This window comes from Pieris rapae, chromosome 17 (assembly GCF_905147795.1).
Source record: "Pieris rapae chromosome 17, ilPieRapa1.1, whole genome shotgun sequence".
Lineage (NCBI taxonomy): Eukaryota > Metazoa > Arthropoda > Insecta > Lepidoptera > Pieridae > Pieris > Pieris rapae.
The window spans coordinates 74,913-102,569 of NC_059525.1; the positions used below are offsets into that span (position 1 = coordinate 74,913).

A 27,657-nucleotide genomic window follows, 5' to 3' on the forward strand; every position below is an offset into this window, starting at 1 on the left:
ATATAAAAAATAGGTTGTCTGTAAAGTCGGTTTATTGACCATAGTTGAAAGTGACAACGTCATAAGAAAATACTGATGGAATTGCATTTTTCAAAAGAAAATTTTAATTTTATTTATTTTATAGGTATTTATTTTAACTTAATTTCGTGTTGATACATTTTAGGTGAAATCCCTATTAAATATAAAAACGCAAACCGCCATTTCGAATGTAGCTTTTGCCAGAACAGTGTGTGAATGTGCGTTACTTTTTTGAATTTTTTTGAAACTTGGCTTTATTTTCGACTTTGATTGAATTGCATTTCTGTACGATTTTGGCTACTCGACACTGAATTCTCGCGATCATTTTCTGATGTCTTGTGATGGCGTCTGGAAATAGTGGACGTGGGCGTGAAACAGAACTTGAGCCGTCTACGAGTTCTTTGCTTGGTAAACGAACGGCTCATGTGGATGACTTTGAGGACGATGGGCCCGGTTAATGTTAGTTAAGGAAATATTCTTTTTTATTTAAATAACTGATTCCGACGCATGAAATTGATTGAGGGTGATAACGAGACACACCTCCCCCACTACTCTTCCCGCAACCCCCTATTCAGGCGACTGATTTCTAAACCATTACCTTTTTTGAATTATAATAATCACGAAACATACAACCCGGTGTAAACGTTAATAAACAATTATAATGAGTTCCTTTTATTTGGCAAAAAGGGGTACCGATATTAATTCTTTATAATATGTACTTATTGAGAAAATACTTAGAAACTATTTTTTTGCTTTCATTGTTATTGATATTCATAACCTCAACTTATTTTTTTTAATGTATTCTAAAATCCCCTAAATCGACATAAACCGTTATTTCAAAATATCAACAGTAATTTGAACTAAACGATAAAACATTATTATTTCTGAGAAAAAACAATGTGCGCTTCCACCGACCTAACGGGAATATTCTTGACCAATCTACCAATGACTAGCTGACCAGATTAAGAAGGCTAAGTACCTAAGGCTAAGAAATTGTATACATAAAATCCTTGGCGGTTAGAAATCGGAATTACATTATTACAGGGTTACAAGATGTGACGTCATCGTTATTAAAGCCTCGGACCCTAGGTGTCCCGTGTCCTCTACGTTTCTTAATTTTTTGTTTCGATCTGTATGGAATATCGACCACTATATTCTAGACCTAGTAGATAAAACAACAGATGTTAATATAATATGTAGTAAGCAAATACAAACTGAATTTAAGAATTGCATTTTAGTTCAGAGGCTGAACTTAAGAGGGCGTAACATAAAATTTTGCTTAAAATTTTATGTCAGTGGCTTTAATATTCCCTACAAGGCGCTATATTATATATACTCTTTAGTAGTAAATACTAAATACTGAAATTTAATTATTGAATGCAGGAGAATGGAGATGAAACATTAATTATTGAAAGTGTGAAATGATTTGTTGTCCTTTTTAAAATATTTGAGAATGTTGAAAATCTAAGTTTCTATGTGTCTTACAACAATGTGTGTGAACATAGTGTGACATTATTTAAATCTTCTCTGTTAAAATAAATACTATTGGTGTGGGATGTTTCTCTAAAGATCGAATTTTTGAATTATAGTCATAAAGTAAACAACTGATATTGTCCTAAAAATGGCTTTAGGAGGGTCAAACTTCTTGCAGGATGCCACGATGCTAGAACAACTTCTAGAAGAAATTAACTTTCAGCGTACGAAGGAAATGCGGCAACTGATGAAAGATGGTGAGTATTTTTTCTTATAATGAATAAAACACGTTTTACATTACTTTATATACTATAATATTTCATAAATTGATGACACTTTATAAATTTAAATCAAAATGTGTTGTATACATATTTGTAAATAAGTTTCCAAGAATACACAAATTTTCTATTGCAAAAGGATTAGTATATTTTTCCTCTGTAGTTTACATATATATCTTTATAATTATCTAGGTTTATAATTTATCAGTTAGTAACCAATAATATTACATAACTTTTTTAATGATTATATGTTTAGCTTCCAATTAGTTTTTTTAAATTAAGTCTAATAAGCAAACAAATAATTAAAATATAATTAAAATATAATTATATGCTGTTATACTGCTTGTTATATAGGTATCTGAGGTAAAACTTTTTGTACTTGTACAAAACTTATGATTTTGATGATATATTTTTAGAAAAGATTAACTGTAACTATATTGAAGAAGATGAAATGAAACTATTATAATATATAGAAACCATTTATTGATCTTGTATTTACAACAACAATATTTCATGTAACAGAATTTTGGTGTGTGTATGTCTGACATTCACAATAGTCTTTAAATAATAGTGCCTACTCTTGAACATGATAAATTCCCAAACAAAATGCAACTTAAAACTATTTGGAATGTTATGTAATTATGAATAAATTGAATGAAAAACATTTTGGAAATCAGTAACATTTTGTCTTAGCATTATACGGGTATAATAATTTAAGTAAATATGAAAATTTTGTATTAATAATTTATTTCATAATAGTTTGAACATATTAGCAATTAAATCCTTATATTTTTGGCATTGTGACTGTGATAGAGACATGAGGTATTTAATAATACAAAATTTATAAGTCTATGTTTTACTTTTTCTTCAATATATTTCTTGTCTTCTTAGATAACTTCTTATTACTAAATGTATTAAAAACCTTGACCATCATTGTTCAGGTGATTATTATAAATCAATACATAAATTGATACATATTATGTGCAGCCACAAATGTACAAAGGAAAATTTATGATTATTAAATTACACACAGGGACACATATATTATAAAACACATTTTAAGGCGTAGCAATAACTTTTAGCTTCAATAAACAGTTAACAAAGGCACTTTGCCATTCCATAAATTAAATATTTAGGGCTCTGTTAAAGATGGGGAAAATATAAGATGAAGGTGCAACTACGATTTTGATACAGTATACCTAGGTATATATAAAAATTTCAGAATCTGGCTTTGTAGTGCTCCAAGGAACCACATATTGGACTGACTTGTTTGTGCGCCACTTCCTGTTCCAGGAAGATCAATCCATAGACTGTGATGACTTACTCTTCTTTGTTCGCAAGCGACATGTTAAAGTTTCCCCGTACTAGACTATGTAAAGTTAGTAATTCTTTTTTGGGGAAAGGGATACTCTTCTTTAATAAAATCCCAGAGGCTCTTTTATCTCTGCCTTTTAATAAATTTAAGAAATGTATTAAAGAAAAGCTGTGTAAAAAGGCTTACTATAAAGTTATTGATTATCTAGTTGATAAAAGGGCCTGGGACTAGTGCTGGGCAGGCTGCCTCTAATTAATTTGATGTATTTGTTTTAAATATTGTTTGATGATTTGCTTTTTTAAAAGAGTACCGAGAGTTTTTTACGCCGGCTTTTTCTCTCGGCCTACACCCTCTGTCTTTGCCGATGAGTAGGGATGCCTACAAGTTCGAATTGATTGACGTGGAATAAGTGATACCTAGAAGATCTTATGTTCCAAAATAAACGTATTTTATTTTATTTTATTTATTTTATTAAAGGTTCTTCTCGATACCTTCCTAAATACGAAGTGAGTACACACATATTATATTTATTATTTTAATGTTTGATTATGTCAAAAGTAGGTTTATACTAAAGAAGAGAAATTGCATATGCTATATACAACTGTATTTAATTACAAATTAAACTGAGTATCTTCATATAATATATTTTATGGACCTGTGTTTAATGTGTGAATTTTAGTGACAGAAAATGTCAACTCACTATACAACATCTTTTCCTTAGCCAGTATCTTAAAAATTAGCACCATGTGGATTGAATCTATAAACATATACATATATATATTTTTAAGGAAATAGAAAACTTTTTTAAAAACAGTTATAATGTACTTTATTTAAACAATATAAAAATATTTTTTCTTATTACATTAGGCAGGTATTACAACAAGAATGTACTTAGAAAATTCATCAACATGAGCACTCACTAACTGCACACAAAAACCTCAGTCGGTCATTCTCAAACACGAATCACAGTATATTTTGTTAATAAATAGAATCTTCTTTGTTAGACTCGAAATTGATTGCTATTAATAACTACTTATAAAATATTATATAATACAAAACAATAAAATCAAATATTTTAGTTTCTACAATTGATTTGTTGTTATTGTTCAGGGCCTTATTCTAACATAGCAATAAAAGCATAGAGATGTTCAGGGCATTTAGACAGGAGCCATACGCCGACACGTTTAGATCGAAACTAAGGTGCCGCGGCGCCGCCCTGTGTTCGCAGACCGACGTCGAGGTCTTCCGTAAGGACTCCAAGAAGCTCCCGATCGGCGACCCCGAGATCGACTGGGAGGAGACCGTCTACCTGAACTTGATCGTCCATCAGTTCGACTACACGCTCACTCTGGCGATCTGCACGCGAACCAGTCCCAAAGAGCTGCAGGTGCTGAAGCGGCATTCGCAGAAGGTGAGCGTCATACGCGTTCCGGTGGCGGAGGCGACGGCGGTCGCGCGCGTCACTAGCTGAGGCGGCTAAAGAGCTTCGTGCGCGGCCAGAACAGCGGCCAGTCGTAGCGGCGCGGTACCGGGCCGCGCACGTTGCCTTCCAGGTACGTGAATAGCCAGTACCACCACTCGCGTTGAATCATGTAGTGGTTGTAGCCACCACCGGCGCGGTGCGGCGTCACCAGCAGCGAGTGGAAGGTCCAGAAGAGGCGCGTGGTGATGTAGTAGGCGATCACCACGTCCACGGTGTAGTGGCCGTGCGCCACCAGCACGAACACCACGCCCACGCACGCCGACGCCCACATGGCCCAGTGCATCGGCCACAGCTTCTTGGGGGAGTACTCCGCCACTATCAAGTAGCTCAGCACGAGGATCATGGTGTGCCCGGAGTAAATGAAGTCTCCGCAGTAAGTATGCTTGCCATTGATCGATAGTCCGAACCCGGATATCAAATAGAACATTCGTTTGATGATAAGGAGCGGCGTAGTGTTGTTGCTCTTCGGACTGCAGTAGTACGTGGTGCTAGACACGGGCAAGACCGTCACGTACATGGTAAGAGACCGATACAAGTAGAGTAGCCCGATGATGAAGAAGAGGCGGCGGGCGACGATAAAGCGATGCTTATGCAGAATGACGACTAGCATCGCCACCGTGGTGGAAATCATTATGAGGTACTCGGAGACGGACAGGCCCCAGTCTCTGGCGGTCACGTTGTCGAGAACGATGTCACTGAGTGGCGCAGTGGTGTTTCTGTCCGGAAGCCGCTCGTGTACGAGCGACAGGGACATCATGTTGATACACACGCAAATAAATAGGAAAAAGAACGATACGATAGTCTTGCCTATCTCTTTCGGGTAACGCTCTTCCCTGACGGTGCCGGGCGGCAGTTCAACGATAAAGTCACCGGTGTGGGTGCGCTGGGGCGAATGCTCTGGATCCGATTCATCCGTCGTGGGCTGCGGGGCGTCTGCCTTGCGCGACAGCAGCGGCTGTCGCTGCAATAGTTCTGCTAGGTTAGGCATTTCACGCGATTCGTTCTGACGGGCGGACGGGTTATTGTTTAGATCATTCCGACGAAGGCGGGGCTCAAAGTTGATGCCTTTGATCTCTTCGCGCGCGGTGTCGGCCGCTATATCGGCATGGCAGAGCGGGGGCGAAGGCGATTGCGGCTCGGCGGGCAGTTCGCGTGACAGGTACGCACGCACCGACTGCACCAGCGGCTCGGCGTGGCTGATCTGCTGCGAGGGCGGTTGCTCTTTGTCCGGCGACCGACCCGAGACCGTCATCCAATCACCATTGGACTGAATGTTTCCTGGAACAGAGATTAGAATCTTTAATCACCAATACTTTACAGTTCGACCGTTACGATGCTGCCGATAATCAGGTATGTACGTGTTTAATAATTCTTAATCGTGTCGTACATTTTACAGATTGACAATTAAAATGCTTAATTTAGACTCAATGCGATAAACACAGCAAGTATAGATACGACGAGAAACCTCACGACGCCGACATCAACGCATATTTCCATTATTTGAATTTGTTTTTGTGTAATTACTTATCAACGTTTTATTTTTATTTACATATTAATTTTTGAACCTTGCTATTATCTATAACTTGTGTCGAAACGAAATCTACAATGAATACCATTCGGGAGAGCCAGCTTAATAACCCTAAATGTTTACGAGATCATTCGGTCATTCACTCGTGATTTGTCACTTGGTTGTCGAGTGTTTGGCGAGGCGAATCTTTAGTTGACTTTTTAAGATTTCTCCGTTCGCACGCAAGTTCAATTCACACATATTAATACTAAGATGATAATAAAAACTCACTCGATCAATGTGCGAGTTGTCATTCTGGCCGACCGTTGTTCTTCATCGATTCGAGACGGCCGTCCACTTAGCTAGATAGAAAGTCGCGCTTGAGGTGACGATTGTCGACGGACCACGCACAAATTTCAATGTGTTGTGAAATGGAAAACAGAAATAACTAACACTTATAAAACCTCGTTCACTTCACACTATTCCCTAAGCACTAGTTGTCTATATCGCGTAAGAGTCTTTTCTGTGACGACTTCGCACACTAAAAGTCGGACGAATACTAGAAATCATGTAATTCTGGTTGGCTCGGGGCGTCGCTCGGTTGGTATCGTTTCGCTTCGCGCAAGCTCCGACCTGGGAGAATGCGGGGTGTGACGTCACCGCGGGCGCGGGGCGACGGAGGCCCGTCGCCATACGACCGTGCCGCGCTCGGCGCTCCGTTGATTGCAATCGTTATTCATTTATCATTTTCTAATACATATTTGTAGCCGTAACAAACACAATATTATGGAATATCCTCGATAGTGGATATCAGACTTGTTGATTGTTTCTATTTTAATACTACTAACCTAACTTTAACAAATAGCACTCATAATATTAATCACGATCCTTCGCTTCCGAGATTTATTTATTGAATGACATCTGCTTCTATGGCCATTGTCGGCGTGCCGCCATTCATAATTTGTTCTTTCAGCTGTCTTAAAAATGGGGCTGGATCCGCATAGGTACTCTATTGACGTATGTCGTATGATTTTGAGGAGTTTGACCTTATCAGTTCTTGTACCTATCGCTTAATGCTTATCGGCAAATAAACGCTGTGGAATGTGGACTGGTTTTCAAATTAATTTATGCTTATGAAATTTTATACTTAATATATTAATCACTTTTGTATGACGACAATTATAGTGTTGAGTAGTTGAGTAGGTACTTAAAGTAAATAAGGACTACGTGTTTATTTAGTACACTGAATGCTCCCGGTGTTCAATACGCTTGGTTTTGCGCATAATAAGTGCGTATATTTTATTATTCATCTGTAACTAGCCCCGTCTTTACGAACAATAGAATAATAAGGTTATCAAATGCGAAATGATTCACCTCTGCGATGTATACCTATCAGGTTAATATGATGCAAATAGCGATTACGAGTTGTAATAAATTGTTCTCACTCTCTTCGCGAGTATTGTCCACCTTCACCTTCCTCATTGAGTACACCGGCACGTACTTGACGTAGTGCTCGGTTTATCAGCTCGAGTGCATTGCAGGTGTACGCGTCGCCGTCGAGACGCAAAATGGACACGAAGGGCGAGGGGGAGGAGATGACCTATCCCCACATTTGCTTCATGGTCGACAACTTTGACGAGGTAACGTCGTCCAGACATTCATTTTTGTATTACGATTAATAAACTATTGTAATTGCTTCTATGTGCCTATGACTTGATTTGTGTCTGTTGTGCGAGGAATACAACGAGTAAATAAATGTTTTTGTTAAGTGGCAAACGCAAAACGGCAATAACAAACAGCGAGCTATAACTTTTATCTTGAATCATTAGTACATTTGGTAGTTTCCTGCTAGTCATACAATCCGAATAAGGACGCTAAGTTATGTGATTGATTTTTATTTTATTTCCGTTCATTTCGTATAGGTCATTCATTGATTCATTCGTAAGGCATACTAACAATACACACAGAGACGACACGACGTCGTGTAAACTAATTACAAAAATATATTCGACACGCAAAAAAGAAGTACTGAGTACAAAATTAGGCAAATGTCGGTTGAGTATTTGTTGATGTATTAGTTGTATGAAACTTGAGTATATTTGTAGAAGCACGAGCTAAAACCGTAGAGTTTATGAAACATCGGCGCCGACGCAAATGTAGGGCGAAGGCAAACTGATCCGAGAGTTGTATGAATAATTATGATATATTTTGCATGTGAAGCTGTAAAATTAAATGATAATGTAGCATTTATTGATGATAGGAGCGGGGTTCATTAAATAGCGATAATGCTATGCATTACGTTGGAAAAAAAAGATATTCATTTGTTTCGGAACGTAAAATAACTCTATTTTTTTTACAATAGAGCTGGTAAATCAATACTCGAGCGCATCGTTAGGGATTTACGTTACTCCATATTTAATAATTGCGTGTTGGAGGACTGGGTTAGAGGAACTCACCAGCAACTCCACCAAAATGACGCTCTGCGCTCATTTCAAAGAAAGGAATAGAGAGTGTATAAACCTAACATAAAAGATAATTGTGTCATACTCGTTATCACTTTATTGAACACCTTAGTCTAAACTCTTAAAGGCTAGAGTAGTGAAAAACAAAATTCTAATATGAACGTCGTAGAACCGCCGAGAGCCATTAGTTGACGAGTTTCCATTGAACTCGTCTGACTCCAGTTGTACGGCTTCTTTGTACGCAATCCCATTACTGAATTTCTTGGTTCCGGTGTTGTTTAATCCAGCTTGTAATGGGATATGGAGCAATGATTAGCTTGTGTAGCTTGCATTTACTACCAAGTAACATAATACAATAGAATCGGCATGCAAATGTTAATTTACCTCATTTTGCTAATTTCTGTTCATATTCTATTGCCTGATATAGACATTGCTGACGCAGTCTTGTAAACCGGTTTACGCGTAGATAAGTTGTGTTTAAGTTGTTGTTTTAACCGAAAGAACTCAATGTCAGCGAACGGCCTCAAACGCCGCTCGCGGGAGTGCATGCGCACTGGCCTTATAGTACTTCCCAAAACCTATTGGCCGATCGCCTCGGACGCTTTCGCTTCGCATTTTATAAAATTATGTTGTACGTTTCAAAATAGTCTATAATAATATATCTATCTCTCTCTATCTAGAAAATCGCAATTACAATATGATATCACCGTCGTTGTTTCTTAGATCTTTACGAAAATTGATATTATGACGAATGAACACAGCTTACGATTTCCTTGTTTATCGTCTGATTGTGTCGGTGAGTCAACGACGCATATCGATGCGGGCTACAAATAACGATAAAAGCTAAACATTACCGATTTAAATAACTAATTCGTTGAACATGGCCAACTCACGGATGCACTGATGGTTATTAACAGTTTATACAGTCGTATCATCTTCAGCCGAAATTTACGTATTTTTTGATGCGACCGAAGCCTCGCCAATAGCCAGCTTTTGGGTAATACATGGATTATAAAAAAATGCGTTTGTGATATGTTTGGCCTGTTATTTTTTTTTAAATGAATGCAGCAATGTGCTGATTTAATGAAGTGTTACTGTATTCTTACTAATGTTTTCTTAATTGGTTGCTTCATTACTTATATCTATGATGTACTTTGCAACATTCTTCTCATTCCTTTCGTATTAACTAATAATAATTGTTAGTTTCCGGGAAATAAGTTGATTTGGATAAATCCACTTCGAGATGAATCATGCGGTTGATTCGAGCTCGCGTCGTATTATTACGACGCGAGCGTTATATTTAGGTGTGACGCGTCATCTGTCAAGATTAACAGCTAATCTATTTGACTATTTGCTATAACCTTTTAAATAAAATTGTAACATTTTGTTTACTATGTACACTTGGTCCTTCCACTGGAGTATCACGACCTCGTCTGCTCCGACTATTATTCTACATATAACGACGATATTCGCACCCGAATCAGAAAGAAAGGTCATCAACATACTGTACAGCCCTTGGGACCTTAGTCTGCAAAAAAAGTTTCATTTTGTAGTGTGCTTATCTTATCTCGTTAAAATATTTAGACTTTGGAACGTTCTTATCGAAACCAATACAAAAAATTATAATTTTTTCTTCATCAATATTTACTATTATATTTGTGGTTTTGTATGATTTAACCCCACTAACAATGGGTGTCTATGACTATGACGATGGCTGCCTTTTAGATAAAAATCTTTTTGAAAGCAAAAAGAATTGAATTGATTTTCAAATGTTTCACCTTCAGAAACTATTACGATACTACTTTGAGCATTAAGAGAGTTTAGAGTTGAAAGTAAGGAACGGAGAAATGCAACAGGTGTTCTGCGACATCGTGGTGCGCGACGGTGAGATGGTGTGCGTAGAGCTGGTGGCTCGCGGAAGGGGCGGCGCCGCGCAGGCCGTCATCTTCCTCGGCTCCATCCGCTACGACGCGCTCACCCGGGTTTACGACGCCAGGGTAACGATCTCTTCCACTTTTCTTCTCGATTGTGCCATAACTTATAAAAGCTTTTCTAAAGTTTCTATGCATATCGAATAGGTATTCAACCTCACTAATGTTGACATCAAAGTGTAAACATTAGTGAGGTTGATTCACAATGAGTGTTCCGTGTCCATTTAAAGTATTGTTGATGTGTTATTCCAGATCTGTAACATATTGCTGATATTGCTATCTAACGATACCGATATTAATAATATAATTAAATTCAATTAACAACAATCAATTGTGCAGTTATTCGTGAAAAGGAATCCATTCGACAGAGTTTTTGATTTTTTCGCGACTAACGCTTGTATCTATATCTATATCATTTCAAACGAAAGTGCTGTTTATAATTTATCACATAATTATTAGCCTCGGTCATGTGATTGTTAATATTAATATAATAGATAGTATAAACTTTCGCTACTTCAGCGCAAGTGGATGTTCGATATCCGAGTTCGGGGTTTTAATCTGAGCTTTCCTTCTCGAGCCGGCAAAGTGGGTCAGTGTTAGCCCAATTAGCAAGCTATTTTCTGAATACAGTTAACAGAAGCACTTTTGATAATAAAAATGCGCAATTGCTACATAATATATTAATTAAATTGCCTCATTTCAGAACCTCGCAAAGTTGACTTTTTCTATTAGTATAATATTATCGTGTTTAAAGTCCAGTTTTTTCTATTTGAAAGATGAGTCCGAGCGCGCCTGACTCTAGTCGGTGAGCAATAGTTTGCGATAACGTTATTGATTGTGGAGTTTTGTAGCGGCCCGGACCGGGCTCGTCTGCGTGGCGAGGGGGGTGAGAGGTGGCAATATCAACAAGTCGCGACTTCGCGTCGCCCGCTGCTAATGAGCCCAACATTCAATGACAACGCCACGCTGCCGCAGCAGACGGTTTATTCCGATGCACGCAGCGTCCCAAGGTCTCACGGACTCTCTGACGGTCTCATTGCTCCAAAAGCGATACACATTCGGACGTGTTGTTTGGTCATTTTCCGATTCTCAAGCAATTCGTCATTTTTTCGTTTTATCTACCGAGTGGAAGGTGACTAGCGTCATCTGAATGTAATCGATGAAAAATGTTTGCGTTCCAGCAATCTTCCCTTTCGACGAAGGTGGCGCAACGCATGTCTTTCGGTCTGCTGGGGGCACGCGGAGCCGGCGCGGCGCGATGCGAGTTCGTTCGTATGAGGGGACCCGGCGGGAAGGGCCACGCCGAGGTACGCTCGGCCTGTGGATTCACTTGCTTCCGTGTTCGTTAAAAGATTATTTTGCCTCATCATTTCTTGCGCTCGTCAGGTGGCGGTGTCGCGACCGCGCGGCTCCGGCGCTCCGACGCCGAGCTCGGAGCCCGGCCTCACGGCGGCGGAGCTGTGGGACAGCGACTGGGAGGACGACCCCGACGACATGTTCCTCTACCGCCATCAGGTGATCGCTCGCTCGACGTCAGATCGTCGCTCGTCAGGTCGTCGAACGCTAACTATCCTTCTGTCCGCAGCGACGGCTCAGCGACCCGTCGGCCAACATAGCGTCGTTCGTGCGCGGCGGGTGGCGATCCCGCGATCGAGCGGGCGAAGCCCGAGACAAGAGCCGCTCGGAGAACGAGGGGCTGGACTCGATGGTCGACGGCCTGGCCGAAGTGGAGGCGGGAGACCTTAGAGACGGTGAGTCGTCCCTTTCCGCTCCGTGAGCGTCTAGAGGCGCCATCTAGTTTAATCCGTCCTCCGACGTTAATACCGACGACAGAGGGGGTGTCTCCGCACACTTGGCCGCCGAAGACATTTGATTTGACAACGCAAGACGCTTAATGAATATTAGTTTTCGTTGCATACGTTCGATTCCTCTCGGGCGGCAGGACAAAGATATCGGTGGTCGAATCCCGTCGCCGGAGCCCGCCCCTCTGAGACCGCTCGCGCAGCCGCGGCGTCGAAACGGCCGAAACTCGTATTAAAGCGCCTGCGACGCTCAGACTGTTCAGTTTCAAACACAAAGCGGCCGAAAGCTCCCGCGGAGAAGGCGAGGGTGTGGCGCGTGACGCGAGTGTCTGGTCCGTAGGTCGCAGAGGGTCGGGCTCCTCGCGGGGGCGCGGCGAGTGCATGCGCGCCGTGGCCGGGCCCCCGGCGCGACCGGCGCCCCTCTCCCCCGCCTGCCTGCATCGCCGCGCGCCCGCCGCCGAGCCCGCCACGCGCGTCGCCCGCACGCCGCCGCCGCTCCGCCCGCTGCCCCCGCCGCCTCTGCCGCTCGGCGCGCCGCGGGGCTCGCCCCGCTGCGAGATAGCCTGCGACGTCGCCTCGCTCGACGGGGGCGACCTCGCCGCCGCCGAGTCGCGCCTCCGCCCCGCCCGCCCCTCCGACCGGGCGAGGACGGTGCGCGGCCGCGAGGAGCTCCCGGGCGAGCTCGGGCCGCGGCCGCCTTCGCCCGGCCGGAGGGACGGCGGCGAGGCGGTCGCGGAGGGAGAGGGGGAGGGCGGGGGCGCGGGGCGCTGGAGCGACAGCGCGCGGGCCTACGTGACCCTGCCGCGGCGGCGAGGCGTGGCGGCGGCGCTGTTCCGCGCTTCCCGCCTTCCGCCGCGCCGCACCACGCCGGACGGCACCGACGTCTACTACTGGTGCGATCTGCCCAAGCGCAGCGTTCACGGTACGCTCCGCCCTGAGTCGCTCCGCCCGCCTCGGGACCCGACCTGATTGACTCGTCGCATTGCAGAGCTGGACGACGGCGCGTACAACCCTCTGTGGGCGCTGCGCGGCTTCACGCAGACGTTCCACCTGTGGAAGGAGGGCAAGCGGCAGCAGAGCGCGCCCCTCTCCGCTTTCCTCACCTACGTGACGCTACCCTGGTGGGCCATCGCCAAAGGTAAGGTCGGTCGACGATTGCGCAGATGAGGAGCTTGGCCACGACCGTTAAATGATTCGTGGTCGATTTCAGATATTTTGGATCATCGCGAGGAGCCGATCTTGACCTTCTGAGGCCGGCCGGGCCTTGAGGATCTGTGAGGGGTTGGCGCTCCTCGGTTAAGTTAACTTTTCGAACTGAACTGCTACTATTTTTCTGAACCGTGCTCATTGCTCAGGGCTGAACGTCGCCATCTTTCGAACCATTCCCGAACTACATTCCTCCGCGATCCGTCGACGTGCATTACCGGAAGAGGGCGTTGTCTTCAAAGACAATCACAAATGTGCAACACAAATTAAATAGATTCTTTTCAATTCTAGTCATTTGGACATTTGGATGTTTACTTATCTCCGAGTAGCGATCATTTGTTGGCAGCGAATGTTGATTTTAATTGTGATATTTTGGCATATTTTGCGATTGGTGATGAGTAACAGATCATTATTTTTTATATAAATGCGACAAACCGAACGACTGTATATGTATATGTAAGTATAAATAGAGTTAAGAGCGAGTGATTTTGTATTAATTGTATTGCCTCGAGAGAGACGGAGCTAGTTGCATCGATCTAAGTGATTCTAAATAATTATTAAAATCTTTTCGAGAGATGCCTCTCGGCCGATGCGACTGGTGCCAGTGTTGCGAGGCGTTTTCTAGTCGTGATGATCTTCATATGTGTATTCTAATATAATATTTCCTCGAATAAATTATTTAAATGAGTCGTTTATTTTTTTAAGTCCTGCTTTAAAGTGCTCCATATGTTGAAAGTGTATTACTACACTTGAAATTCAAACCGAGCAAGTAATCTAAATTTCGTGTTACTATGCAGATATTATATAATCTTGGTCATTTCCTATTCTCTCTTTTTATAAATGATACAGGTCGTTTGTAAAAAAATAGTAATTTTTCTTTATATGCGGATGATTTTAATTTTTTAAAGTAATTAATAGCGCTCGAGATTTGGAGTTTAATCTTAATAAATGCGAGTATTTATAAGTTTGCGTTTTGTTTGATGTGGTTCGGCGGGTGTTTGTTTGTAAAAAAGTCTGCATATTGTTATTAAGTATAAATGTCTTACAGTTTAAAGTTTAACTACATTCTACAATTTTGAAGTTGAGTAGCGGAAAAGTGTTCTATAGGATATCTTACCCCATTCTTTGTTAACGAAGTTCATGAGATCATATTGTTTGCTGATGGCACTTCACTTTTATTTATGGTAAATAGGAAAAACGTATTATTGGATGATTTAAACAATTCTATTTCCAGTATAGTTAACTACGACTACGAGTAAATATAAAAATAAACTTTGTTGACAAAACTGTTCCTAGGCGTTTCTTCCTAATATGTAGATAGTAAACTCGAGTGGCGCCCACACAGAGACTCTTTCGAATAGGCCGAGCTCTGCAGCATATGCAGTAAAGAAAATCCGACAGCTTACTGATAAGGATACGGCTAAAATTGTGTACCATAGCTACTTAAACAGCGTTATGTCCTACGGTATTCTACTGTGGGGTGCTGCTGCAGAGGTTCAATCCATATTTGTGTTGCAGAAGCGGGCTGTTCGGGGTATTTGTTGTGTTTCTCCGAGGGAGTCGGTACGGAATAAGTTTAAGGAACTAAATATTATGATACTATCCGTTCAATATAATCTTGAAGCCTTGTTGTATGTACAAAAAATGTAAACCTTATTCCTTAAGTGCGCTCTACACTCGCGGCGCGAAGGGCCGCGAAAGCCGCGAAACGTGAGTGTAGATGGTTTCGCGCGTTCGCGTTTTCGCTTCGCGCCGTTCCCCGTTCGGTGTCGGTTTTTTGTCTCGCGACAAAGGTTCGCGCTTGGTTCACAGCGCGCGAACGCGAACACAATCCACACTCGCAGTTTGTCGCAGTAGCTGAGAAGACGTCTCCACAAGTGGTTGTGCATTATTTATTGCGTACTAATCAACGTTCTTTTTTTTAAATGAGTACTACGTGGAATAATGAACTTGAATTAAAATTTATTGAGTGTTTTCAATCCCAACCAATACTTTGGCAGTCCAAACACAAGGACCAAAAAAAAATATATATATAGATATATATAGATATATATAGATATATATAGAAATAAGAATAAAAATAATTTGAGTGTACGACCAACCGCCTGGTTGGTCGTACACTCAAATTCATCCAGAAGATAAATCACTCCTTATATGGAAATTGAATTCGTTTTTACAACAAACTCCAAAGCGAAATTAGAGAATTATCACTTAATAAATTCAAAGTCCTCGTTGAAAGTAAATTAATTAATAAAGCCTTTTATAAATGATCCTAATCCTTGGGATTGATTTGCTCAAGTTCAAACAATTTGTAATAAAAACTTGGCGATTGAAAAGAGTGGCGGAAAGTTTCTTGCCAGTTCTTCTTATCCGCTCTACGCCCTTGACTTGCAAACTGGTTATAAATGTTCATAAGTGTACATAAGATAGTTTGAGTTTGGATTGAATGGCACTTTGGAAGCGCTCAACATTGAAGACATTGCCGCTCCACTCGATACCGCTATGCAATACATAAGATTATATCGACTGACATAATGCAGTATACACAATTTTGATTGTATGTGGGTCAGAAGAATTTTGTAGGCGTTTGAAAACTTAAGTTTGCAAACACGAGAACATAGGTAGTTTATTTGAGAGCCCCAACAAAGCATTGAATCAATAATTAATCCCAGGCTGTATTGTTGTAGTGGGTTCCGGGAAAGGACAATTGAAGTTGCTGTGAAGGTTTAAACATAAGTGTAATTTAATAGGCGGGATAGGGTTTGGTTTGCTAGATTTCGATATGTATTTGGTCTTAGACGTATGTATTTAGAGAAAGGAGATTATCTAAAAGCTATTGAGAGATTTGGCGAAATCCTAAATGAGCTAATAGTGTAGCTTGTTCCCGAGAGTGTGAGTAGAAGAGTATAGCTGTGTCATCAACGAAGGATTATTGAGGGTTCTCCTATAGATCCAGAAGTTTATTAGAATGGAATTAGTTATATGTTTACTAACTTATATTTTTTATAGATTTCCATAGTTTTTTTACTGTTCTGTTCTCTGTAAGTGTATGTATGTATGTTTCGTTAGTGTGTCTTTTAAAATAAATTAATATTATACTTATTATAGATTTATATATATATAATATTTCACAGTAGAGACCTAGTAACTACTTACTAAAAGTTAGGTTATTTTTAACTTATCTGTTGACTGAGTAAAAATAAAAAAGCCGTATTTCGTATCGTGTTCGTCACAAATCTGAAGGATCTCAGTCCAGCCGGCAGAAGTGTGGGCGCCGCCGACAGTTTGGGCGGCACGCGCCGTTAATGAGCCGGAAGAGAACACTTGCACTGATGACGGATGCAAAATGTAAACCCGACGACACAACGATTCCTTTCCTCCTCTAGAGTAAACGAAATCCATGTTTTGCTACTCGAGTGGGTCGGGTCAAACTCGATAACCTCGAGGAAGTGTAGATGTTTTATTTTAATAATTAATGTCTTATTATTGAGAGCAGTAGTAATAACGGTTCAAATCATAATTATTTCGGTGGGAGCGATAAAGCCCTCGGGACATTTGACCCGTTATCTGCTCGGCGCGTATCAGTTCGCACTCAGACTCGGACCGAGCGGAAAAGCATTGTTACTTGTAAGTAAATTATTTTATTTAAGTATTTCTATTCATCGAACTATATTGAAATTGTTTAACAGCAGTTTATAGAATATTCGATCACATGTATAATTCAATAACGGAATGAGTGCAGGTACGTCAGGGTCATGTTCTTGTGGGTGATGTTAGCGGCGTTGGCCGCGAGCGGGAGCACGTGCCAACTGGGTCCCCCCGAGGGTACAGGCGGATCGGAACGCTCCCCGGGTGACAACCACTACCGCTTGCTCGTCAACGGAGAGGTAGAGCGATACGCACCGGGACAGAGATATGTCGGTGAGGAATTCAGGTTCAGCAAGTCCGGTGCTAACGTTCATTACACTTTCACGAAGACATGAGAGTTTAGAAGATAGTAAGATCACTATTTAAATAAGAGTACATTCCATTTTAATTACTGTGGCTTCAAATTTCAGATTATTAACATAGACGAAACAGACTTTATCCCGCAATTACATTTATTTAATTTTAAAGTTATAATCCAATTGATGACAACTTCGCTAAATAAGATCACGTTCCATTGTGTATTGGCATCGTTAGAGATTAATTCTCCTGATTATGGCAGTGACACTGGTGGGTGCACGCACGCATGATGTGGTGCAGCAGTTCAGCCGCTTCCAGCTGGTGGCGGACCCCCTGGATCCGGCGCAGCCGCGTTCGCCTCGCCTTCAGGGGCAGTTCCAACTGTTCGCAGACACGCTAACTCAGTTCGATGAGGAATGCACCAATTCGGTGGTAGAATCCGACGACCTGCCAAAAACCGAAGTCCAGGTCATGTGGAAAGCTCCGCCAGCGGGATCCGGTTGCGTCCTTCTTAAGTGAGTTTCGTGGCGGTTCGATCGATGGATAAGTATTTTAAAAGAAATTTTTGTTTAAGCATTTCTTAACATTTCAGAGCCATGGTATACGAGAACGCCAGTAAGTGGTTCGCCGAAGACGGACAATTGACTAAACGAATCTGTGAAGATACATCTCTGTCCGCGCCCGATTGCTGCGCTTGCGACGACGCCAAATACAAGGTGCCGATGAACTCTTTCTTTACTTGTATCGTCACTATGACGAATTTAGATATTAAAGTACATATATACCTACCTACGTATAATATAACGATTTTTGCAGATTGTGTTCCAAGGTCTGTGGTCTCCGCAGACTCACCCCAAAGACTTTCCGGTGCAAGCGATGTGGCTCACTCACTTTTCGGACATAATCGGGGCTTCACATCCCAAGAACTTCACTTTCTGGGGCGAGGGACAAATCGCAACTGACGGCTTCAGGTGAGGGATTTCGTTGAATTAAAATTTGCGCAAATATCCATTACCGGGATAAGAATGGTCGTGAATCGGTTGTTCGAGTTTAAGCAGACAGTGAACGGCACGATCGGTCGCAGGTCGCTGGCCGAGTGGGGCTCAGTGGGTCTTCTGGAGCGCGAGCTGCGGCAGCGCGGCGCAGGAGGCGTCCTTCGCTCCTTGGTGCGAGCTCAAGGCCTGTGGTACCCGAGGGTCAACGCCAACACTTCGGCAACCTTCGACGTTGACCGGCGGCGGCATTTGCTCTCGCTGGCCTCCATGTTCGGTAACCGATAGCGCCAAAAGCTCCCCTGGGTCGAATGTGAAACGGAAATTTAAGCGTCAAATGCGTCAATGTCGTTCCAGGGCCCTCTCCCGACTGGGTGGTCGGGGTGAACGGACTCGATCTGTGCAACGCGGACTGCTCCTGGGCCGAGTCCGAGACGATAGACTTGTACCCGTACGACGCCGGCACCGACAACGGCATCTCTTACATGGTAAGCCGCGAATCCTTTTCGCAGAAGAGAAAGAACTAGATTTGACGAAATGATACATTTTCTATATTGCTGCAGTCTGCGAACTCCGAGACTTCACCCCGCGAGCGCATGTACCGCATCACGACGATGTACCCGGAGGACCCTCGCGCACCCTTCTACGACCCCTCCAAAAAAGAGATGCAGCCTCTGGCACGCCTCTACATCACTCGGGAGAAGATCGTATCACGAGGCTGCGACGAAGAGACTCTGCAGACCCTGGTCGCCGAGGAAGCCGAGAATACGCAGTCGGCCGACAGACGTGAGTAGCCGTCTAACCTGGTCCGATTATATTCGGTATGGCTCTCGCTTAGGTTCAGATGAGCAGACGTAACCTCTCACTTCTGCGCTAAATTGATGCTGTGTCATTAGAGCAAATGAAATAATTGTATGCAAAGAGAGACACTAAATTGCCTAAATTGTTTAACTGAAGTCTGTTTCGAGAGTCGAGCGAATTAATGGGCGACGCCCTTGTAACTCGTTCTTCCGGCAGCGGAGTGTGCGGTCACAGAATGGACCGAGTGGTCGCCGTGCTCGGTGACGTGCGGCAAGGGCCTGCGCATGCGCACGCGCGAGTACCGGCTCCCGCAGAAGGCCCAGATGTTTGAGTGTGACCGGCAACTCGTATCCAAGGAGATGTGCGTCGCGGCCGTGCCGGAGTGCGAGTGAGTATCTTCGTTCGAACGACTCGACGAGTTCTCTTCTCTAATTATTAATATGACGATAAACTCGATCCGAAGGGGCGGGGTGGGAGAGGTGGAGGAGGGCGAGTTCGCAGGGGCCCCGCAAGAGCGGTCCCCCGAGTGCCTGACGTCGGAGTGGGGCGAGTGGAGCGAGTGCTCCGTGACGTGCGGCATCGGGCAGTCCACGCGCAGGAGGCACTTCCTGGATCGCCTCGGACCCAAGAAGTGCCCGCTTGTGCAAGTCGGTCGGTAGAGTCAGTAGAGCGGAGACGTTGACGCCCGTCGGTGTGTTGACTCACTGAGGTCTCGGTTCCCCAGAGGAGAGCCGCAAGTGTATGGAGCCGGCGTGTTCGGAGGCGGACGCCGCGGGATTGTCGGACCCACTCTGTCCCACCACGGACTGGTCGGCCTGGTCTCCCTGCAGCGCTTCCTGCGGCCGAGGGGTAAAGTTCCACACTCGCCTATTGCTGGTGCCCGCCGATCGCCAGCAAGAGTGCTCCGCGCGCGTTGAGCTGATGCAGCAGCGCGTCTGCCTTGAAAGGGAATCCTGCGACGTCGACATGCTTACCGCCAAACGTGAGATAGAACCACTTTCCTCCGACTTGCGCCTCGGGCTCTTTTTATTCACTATGCGTTCGCAGGCATCTGCATGGAGTCGGCGGAGCAAGGTCCGTGCCGCGGCGTATACCAGCGATGGGCCTTCGCAGCGGCCAAAGGCATGTGCGTACCCTTCACGTATGGCGGATGTCGCGGAAACCAGAACAACTTCATCTCGCAGGATGACTGCCTCGAGACCTGCGGCTTCATACTAGGTGAGACTAACACGGAACTGTTTGCTTCGTGTTCATCTTGGGGAAGTGGTCAGGTCGTGTTAGTGTTTGATCGATTTAAATGCGTTGTTGTTTAGGTGGCAATGCCCCTCCGGCGGCGAACGGCACCAACCCCGGACTCAGCGGCACCTCCGTCGCGCCTGGATCACCCACCGGTAATCCTTTGTCTAGTGCCATCGCTCGTTGACTACGAATAATGCATTACTGAATTTCGCGTCCACGCAGGTGCGACCCCCAACGGTGACTGCCGGGTCGGCGAGTGGAGTGAGTGGAGTCGCTGCAGCGTCACGTGCGGAGTCGGATACCAGGAGCGCTCGCGCACCGTGTTGGTCAGTATACTCGCACTCCGACTATTCATCAGCGTCTCCACGAAATGTCATATTCACCGAACGAAAGGGGCAGTTCGATTTTAAGATCCCCAGTTTACATAATAACTTGTGTCAATTACGATTACCGGGGAGTATTTCTGTCTACTACTCTTGCAACTGTCCCTCAATAACACACACACACACACACATACAAATGGATAACAAATTCTGAATCCTTTCTTCTTTGTCTTCCCTAACCTCAATATTTTCAGTTTTCATTAATTATGTGTCAACGGCCACGGAACCGTTCCTCGTGATACAGTTCTTTTATAGCCAATGCTATTAAGATGTGAACATATGTGAACCGTTGATATACCTTACATTTTCTCGTATGTACGTAATTGTTTGTTTGTGGTATTTGTGTGATGTGCTCGCTCGGTACGCGATTAAAGCTGTAGGTACATTATAAATAAATACGTCTCGGGCAAAGCTCAGGAACTTGATATCAAATGATTTTTTATTCAAAATAATTGATTGTTCAGAGCATTCCTTTTTTCAATAAAGTAAGAATTACCTACTTTAAATATATTGTCTATCACCAGTATTATGGCTTCCTTAACAAAGTCACAAACAATACAATATATAAAAACAAACTCTCGTTCACATCGACCTCTCCGCTGGCCTCATTTCAGATTATAATTCGAAGGATACTGAATTTAAAGATAAAAGCTCAGTTGGTAAACAGCGAGTCCACGAAGTCGTAAATACTTCAGTCGGCGATGTCTGCTATTCGTCTCGATACCTCGTTACACATAATTGTTCGATATCCTATTGCATTACGGCGTTCGGCTGTATATGAAGCCGGGCCCTTGAGAGGAATATCGGAGGCATAAATCTATTTGTGTACCTGAACATGTCGAGGCGATCTAACGCTGCTTCGTGTGAGATAATAGAGCCGTCGAAATTCACACTTTAATGTGTTTGCTCAGAGCGCGTAGAATTTACGAGTATTTAAATCACTGAATAATAATATTTAATATACTGTCCGCCCGTATGGCACTGCCACATTATCTCAGAAACTATTAGGACTACACAGTAGATAGTTTCCTTCTGGTAACTGCTCAATGCTTACGGTTATTTTATGTAAAAATAAAAATGAGGGGGGGACTATAAATAGACATTAGATAGATAGACATACATGAGATACGAAATACTCTTTTACTCATCCTAAACGATAGTAGCGTAGAGGCCTGCACCCCTCTACTTGGCTTAACGCATAGAAATGTGGCTGGCCCACTGGATTCAGTCAATTGTATGCACGCGTGTCTCCGCGCAGGTACTGAGACGGGTATTGTGCGATCGAGGTCATATCTATTCATTTGGTTAGAACAATTAAAATTTTAGCTTTATTATTACGTCTCAGTCTAAGTAGTCAGTCTCACAATTGCTAATTTCAATATAAAAGCCGAGCGTTTCACACGTGTGTTTTTTGCAGTCTGTTCCGGGACCGGGAGGAGCACCTTGTCCGACGAGACTAACGCGAAGAAGACGATGCCACAGATATTGTTAGACATCTTGGATACCTCGTTTGCTAATTGATAATGGGAAATAAAATTACAACTGAAATAGTGTTAAATTGGCACTTTGTAACCGAGTACTGAAATACATACGGACAAGATTAGTTAGAATTAAAATCTAAGAAAATATCGGTTAATAAAAAGATTTTGAATCACTTTGGTCTTTATTAATAAACTATGCCCCGATATGAAATAATCGAAAAAAGAAATATCTCGTTGAATACCTCAACGTAAATATCGCAACCTTGTGTTGGTCTTCCTTACTGCTGTACTGAACATGTACCAAACAGGTTCGGACTTATATTATTGCTTTTTGTATTTGCTTCGCTGTAAACAAATTAATTACTATTCTGCCTTATATATACCAAACTGCCCAATGAAAAGGAAAGGGAAGGACTCTTGTATTGTAATGTACTTGACCCTGCGGCGGCCTTGATCCCTGACGTCATTATATGGTAACGCGCTGTGTGACGTCACTATCTGATGTCACGAGCTGCGCCCGCGGGATTATCCTTGCGTAACTATCGCGACCTCATTGGACCCTTTTTCACGTACGATTCTGAGCCTCGAAGCTGGATTGAACGTAAACGTAACATGAATATCACTCCTTTCTTTGCCTCTTAGTTTTCAGAATTCAGCCTAATTCTATGTGTATGTCTATGTTTAATTCGTTTGTAAAATAATTCCTTAGTGTTTTTATTTTATTTCTCGCTTCTAAATGTAAAGTTGAAATATTGTTTAAAATTACGGCCAATAAAATTTCACGGTCACTGGTTGCTGTGATCCGTTCACGCTTCGCCAGTAAAGTGAACAATCATCATCATCAGGTATGCTCAGTTTATTCTAATGATGTCCACGAATTGTTGGTGAGATCAAGTGAAGGTGGCGGTGACGGGTGTCGGTGTTCTTGGCCCGGATACTCGCAGCCCTATTTGTGTACGACTCAATACTCAGGTAAATTGACTCGATGCGACCTTGAACGCTACATTATGATTTTTAAAGTTTCGGATGTTTTCGTCGACAGATCAAATCGTTTGTTTTAATGGCAAAGCCTTATAACGCCAGTTATAGATAGAATCTGATTTCCAGCAGATCCTATTAATGTACTTTTAAGGAATCCTTACATCGAATGGCAAATGACGCTTGACTTTTGAATGCAAGTCTAATTGTTTCAGAATATCGTGCGTGGTGTTTTGCACAAATATTTCAAAATTAGCCTCAGACACAGTGAAGAGTTGCGTGTAAAAGGGCAGTATTTTAGTGGATTTTTGGGAGCGGCACGAGACCGCGGCGATGTTACTGATTATTACAGGCAGACGATGGAGGGCGATGCGGCATGTTTAGCTGTGGACGCAGGCTCAGCGATTGTATGCAGATAATGAATATGACATCAAACGGGGCATTGTAGGCCATCTTTGGATTAAAGTAATTTATGGTATTTCTTACTAATAATAATGATATACTTGTATCGTATATCTATGTCTATGTTATGACGTATGTCTTCCTTTTTTAATCGTCTTCCAATAAAACATCACAGTGGAACAGTACCCCTTTCCGACCGCACCCCGTCAGTTGCGCACCCGGTCAAGGCTGACCGATTGACATTTTGTCGTGTCTTATGTAGTCCAGGGTATATGCCATGTCTGAACTATATATTACTGGATAAATAGTGATGACGTCATCTTCACACTATTTGGAAAGACTAGTTACAGTTAGTTAATGTGCAATGCTGATTGCACCAATTACAGTATAATTCAATATAATATCAATTAAAACAAATCGTTTTTCTTTTCGCTGACAATACTTACTGTTTTTTTTTAATATTTTAATCCATCTGCAATCAGTCTCTTGGCTTATATCATATTTAGTGAAATGATGGCAATTATGGAAAGCAAATTAAATATTTTTTATTTCCCTCTGAGACTGCGGCTAGTTTCGCCCTACTCAGACGATAAACAGTCTTTCGGTGCCAAGAGGCCTGAAGCTAGGGGGTTGACCCGATTTCGCTGGGCTTGCCCGTATCCTCCACTTCTTTAACCAAAATCCTATTTTGTAGTGACAATGAATAGTGATGATGGACCTAGCTTAATCCAATCATATTAAGCTTTATTTCCTTCTTCATAAGAATTTATGATTCTTCAATTTAAAAATATGTTTTCACCAGATATTGATAATATTTTGAGGATTACCATTGAATGACTTACCATTACCTTCGTCTTCGAGTTGGATTCGTTTGCAAAAAATAATTTCATTCAGATTAGAAAATATGCCAGCCGCCAAACCGCCAAAAGATGTTTTATGTAAGTACTCTCACTTAAATGTATAAAAATAAAGCACAGTCTACCTGGATACTTAGATGACGTAATTTTTATAGCTTGCTTGCCTGACTAGTGTAAACTACATAGAAGCAACTCGTCACTGCATACGTACATATATGCCGCTCTATTGACCAGTTTTTACGCAATGAGGGCTTAACTAGACAACTGGACAGTATAACCTGAGGAGGGCGGTCTAACTAGTTCAAAGGGATCAAATGGAAATTTCAAAACTTGATTGTTTTGTAATGGGATTATTTCTACGTATAAGCAAGTATATAAAATATACAAAAAATATATAAAATATAATTAAAGCGCCCGTAGATACATATTTCAATATCGCTTCGGTGCCATATCCATGCCATACCTACCTACGTCAGAGAGGAATAATTCCACCTACAATACTTTGTTGGGCAGCGTTTGTTATTTTGAACGTGCTATAAAAATATGTTAAGTGCAAGGTTAATGATTAGGTCTCGGAAGTAGGTTGCATTCCCAGGTTAATTGCTTCATTAGCTATACATTTTCTTTGCCTACTATTGTATCTAATTTCAAGAAGTTTTAACATTGTTTGTTGATTTCTAACTAACGTTATGTACACCATTTAAGTCGACAGTCGTAGTGTTAGTCGTAATCACTATAGATAACATTTGCGGTGTTGAAAACGAAAATGCATTTAGTGTAAAGCTGCACAGCGTCTGGAAAGTCGATTATTAAACAAAACAGAAATATATGGAATGAGAAGGTCGAAGTAACAAAATACGTACGGGAATTTACACGTGATACATATCAGACGTTGAGAATAACTCTTCAACAATAATATCAGTAGTGTAAACCTAGTACAGGTTAAACGAATCGATTGAATTCGTACATGTATCCTAACTGAGTGTTGTAATTTGGTGTAAATTTGCTTTCAACTGTTGTATGAGATAAAAGAATCTAATAAAGCGATCCTTCGTATTAGGTAACATTGCAATACTAGCAGCCAAGGGTACGAGGTTATCCATTTGCTTAATGGAGGGCTGGGCCACTTGTAACTTAATGGCAACCTAGATATTTATGATCTTATACAACTTCTGTCGAGTTTTGCAGGTCTATGAAACGGAAATGGGTATGCTTTGTTTTTGTCGGGAGAAAGTAGTGACTTGGAACACGTGGTATAAGCTAATGTTTCAATGCGATTAGAAGATCTGTCTGATTCGGAATATTATCCTAACAGTCTTTGTTTATCTTTCGTATTGGTTTGAATCTGGATTAGACGTAGTGAAAGTTTTAAATTTTATTGCATCACAGATTAAGAACGAATCAATCGCAAAGCTTTTTTATTAATAATTATATCTAGGTTAATGACCATTATGTAAGTACTTGAATAAATTTAGCCTTAGTAAAAAACTAAAGTATAACGGGCCCGAAGACCCACACTGAGGCAAAAATGTGTCTGAGGAATTGGAGTTAAAGCGCTTAGCCGGCGTGCTACACACAGCATACATCAAAAATATCAAACCAGTTGAGAAGTAGACTATAGGAGTAAGTGCGATCGATACAGACGACTGGGTTAACCCGAACCGTCTTTATTTGGTTTATTGAAAGACTTGACCTCCGCCACGCGCACTGTTGTGTCAGGTGTTCTCTCACACGAGCTACGCACTTACAAAAAGTACCTATAGGTACCTATGCTATATGTTACTCGATGCTGCACGATACAGGGAGACATAATATATTACCTACGTGGTGTTCACTACACTTTTGCATGGGCGACATAAGGCACACGCAATACAAGATTGATGGCCGCTATGTCATGTACTATGTAGCGTGTAAAGGTCGATTGTCGTTCCCGAGGAGATGGATATAGTGGGGCAGGACAGGTGTAGTGGTTCCCGTCTGCCCGCACTGGCTCAAGGCTGTCGCTAATGGTTATCGCGTTCGTAATTCGATCGAAATTAGGTATCTGGGTTAGCGCTTTTACTATGGATATAAAATGCTACAATAAAAAAGGTTTGGTTCAGTTATCATTTGAGGCTCATTTAAAATCAGATCGTCCGATCGGAATATTAATGCCTAAGGTTGGCTCAACAGCTTACAGAAGGCATTAGCACCTCAAGTCTGTTCAGAATGTGCAAGGTCAAGGTCAAGCCGAGCGCGGCTCATTACACGCGAACCAAACGTTATTCTTTTACTTGTGAAGTATTTACGTAAGGCGTTAAAATCGAAACTGAAGTTCTTATTTACGGATTAGGCCCAAGAATTATAAGGACTTCAATCTATTTCCGTGTCACTCTGAATAAACAATTGTAGATCTTTACGTATTAGGTATTTTATATAAATGTTGCGCTCTTTTGTTTTTGCGTATATATATAGAATACATTATGCTCATTTATTTCTTTTTGACCCATCAATTAAGAAATAAATATATTTCTTAATTGATGCGTGGTAGGAGTCGAGATCGACTGCTCACAAACAGATATTTATATAATTGTTATTACACTTTTAGAAAATGACTTTGAACTTTAAAAGTTATATTAACACATTATACAGATTACACCCTCCCACCTTTTGCGTAAAGTTGGGCCCGGATCCTGGTGAGCTCCCGGGAGTGGCTTCTGGTGCGGCGATGAGCCGCCTTGGCCTTCGGGGAGCGCGCCATAAGAAGGGCCGACACTCGGCTAGTTCGCCTATCACATGACTCCACAGCCGACGCGTGTCGCGGGTGAAGCGCGCCGAAGGACTGAGGCTGTCGCGGCTCGCAAAGGTAGAGGCGCGGCCTTACCGCTGATAACGTTGATAACGCCGATGAGTGCACTCTTGTTTACGTTTCCAACGAGTTTCTATTTGTGTAAACTTATTAAGTACATTAAATCATAAGCGGTAAATAAGTAATATTGCTACTGTTATGTACTGTTTTTTTCTACAAATATTTTTAAACTAAAAAAGTGTATGCATGTAATACTCGCTCACTTCCTTTATCCTTCGCACGTCATCATCACGGCGAAGGTCTTCCTGCAACAGGC

The 27,657-nt window shown here is 42.2% G+C and overlaps 3 protein-coding genes across 5 annotated transcripts; 2 read left to right on the forward strand and 1 right to left on the reverse strand.

Moving 5' to 3' along the window:
• The first annotated feature begins 369 nt into the window (after positions 1-369).
• LOC110998351 (caskin-1) lies at positions 370-14,162 on the forward strand. 3 transcript variants are annotated; one of them, XM_045631975.1, is made up of 12 exons: positions 370-477; positions 1,670-1,748; positions 2,992-3,123; positions 3,562-3,590; positions 7,616-7,714; positions 10,393-10,533; positions 11,649-11,774; positions 11,854-11,982; positions 12,053-12,218; positions 12,610-13,191; positions 13,258-13,407; positions 13,480-14,162. In XM_045631975.1, exons 1-12 carry the CDS (start codon positions 442-444, stop codon positions 13,518-13,520), a joined length of 1,710 nt encoding a protein of 569 aa, XP_045487931.1. In that variant the 5' UTR covers positions 370-441; the 3' UTR covers positions 13,521-14,162. The 3 variants fall into 3 exon arrangements, with proteins under 3 accessions (XP_045487931.1, XP_045487932.1, XP_045487933.1); XM_045631976.1 differs by lacking the exon at positions 370-477 and adding an exon at positions 1,377-1,509; XM_045631977.1 differs by lacking the exons at positions 370-477; positions 1,670-1,748; positions 2,992-3,123; positions 3,562-3,590; positions 7,616-7,714 and adding an exon at positions 7,739-9,533.
• On the reverse strand, positions 3,885-27,376 carry LOC110998350 (phosphatidylcholine:ceramide cholinephosphotransferase 2). Its single transcript, XM_022266941.2, has 2 exons — positions 27,200-27,376; positions 3,885-5,845 (listed from the first exon to the last, which is right to left on the reverse strand). The coding sequence occupies exons 1-2, from the start codon at positions 27,291-27,293 to the stop codon at positions 4,548-4,550; spliced, it is 1,392 nt and encodes a 463-aa protein (XP_022122633.1). The 5' UTR covers positions 27,294-27,376; the 3' UTR covers positions 3,885-4,547.
• On the forward strand, positions 16,881-22,489 carry LOC110998349 (spondin-1). Its single transcript, XM_045631974.1, has 15 exons — positions 16,881-17,102; positions 17,218-17,396; positions 17,683-17,935; positions 18,013-18,136; positions 18,237-18,391; positions 18,505-18,689; positions 18,770-18,900; positions 18,976-19,198; positions 19,430-19,601; positions 19,677-19,864; positions 19,938-20,195; positions 20,261-20,431; positions 20,527-20,604; positions 20,675-20,778; positions 22,253-22,489. Exons 2-15 carry the CDS (start codon positions 17,231-17,233, stop codon positions 22,325-22,327), a joined length of 2,283 nt encoding a protein of 760 aa, XP_045487930.1. The 5' UTR covers positions 16,881-17,102; positions 17,218-17,230; the 3' UTR covers positions 22,328-22,489.
• Positions 27,377-27,657: the final 281 nt, after the last annotated feature.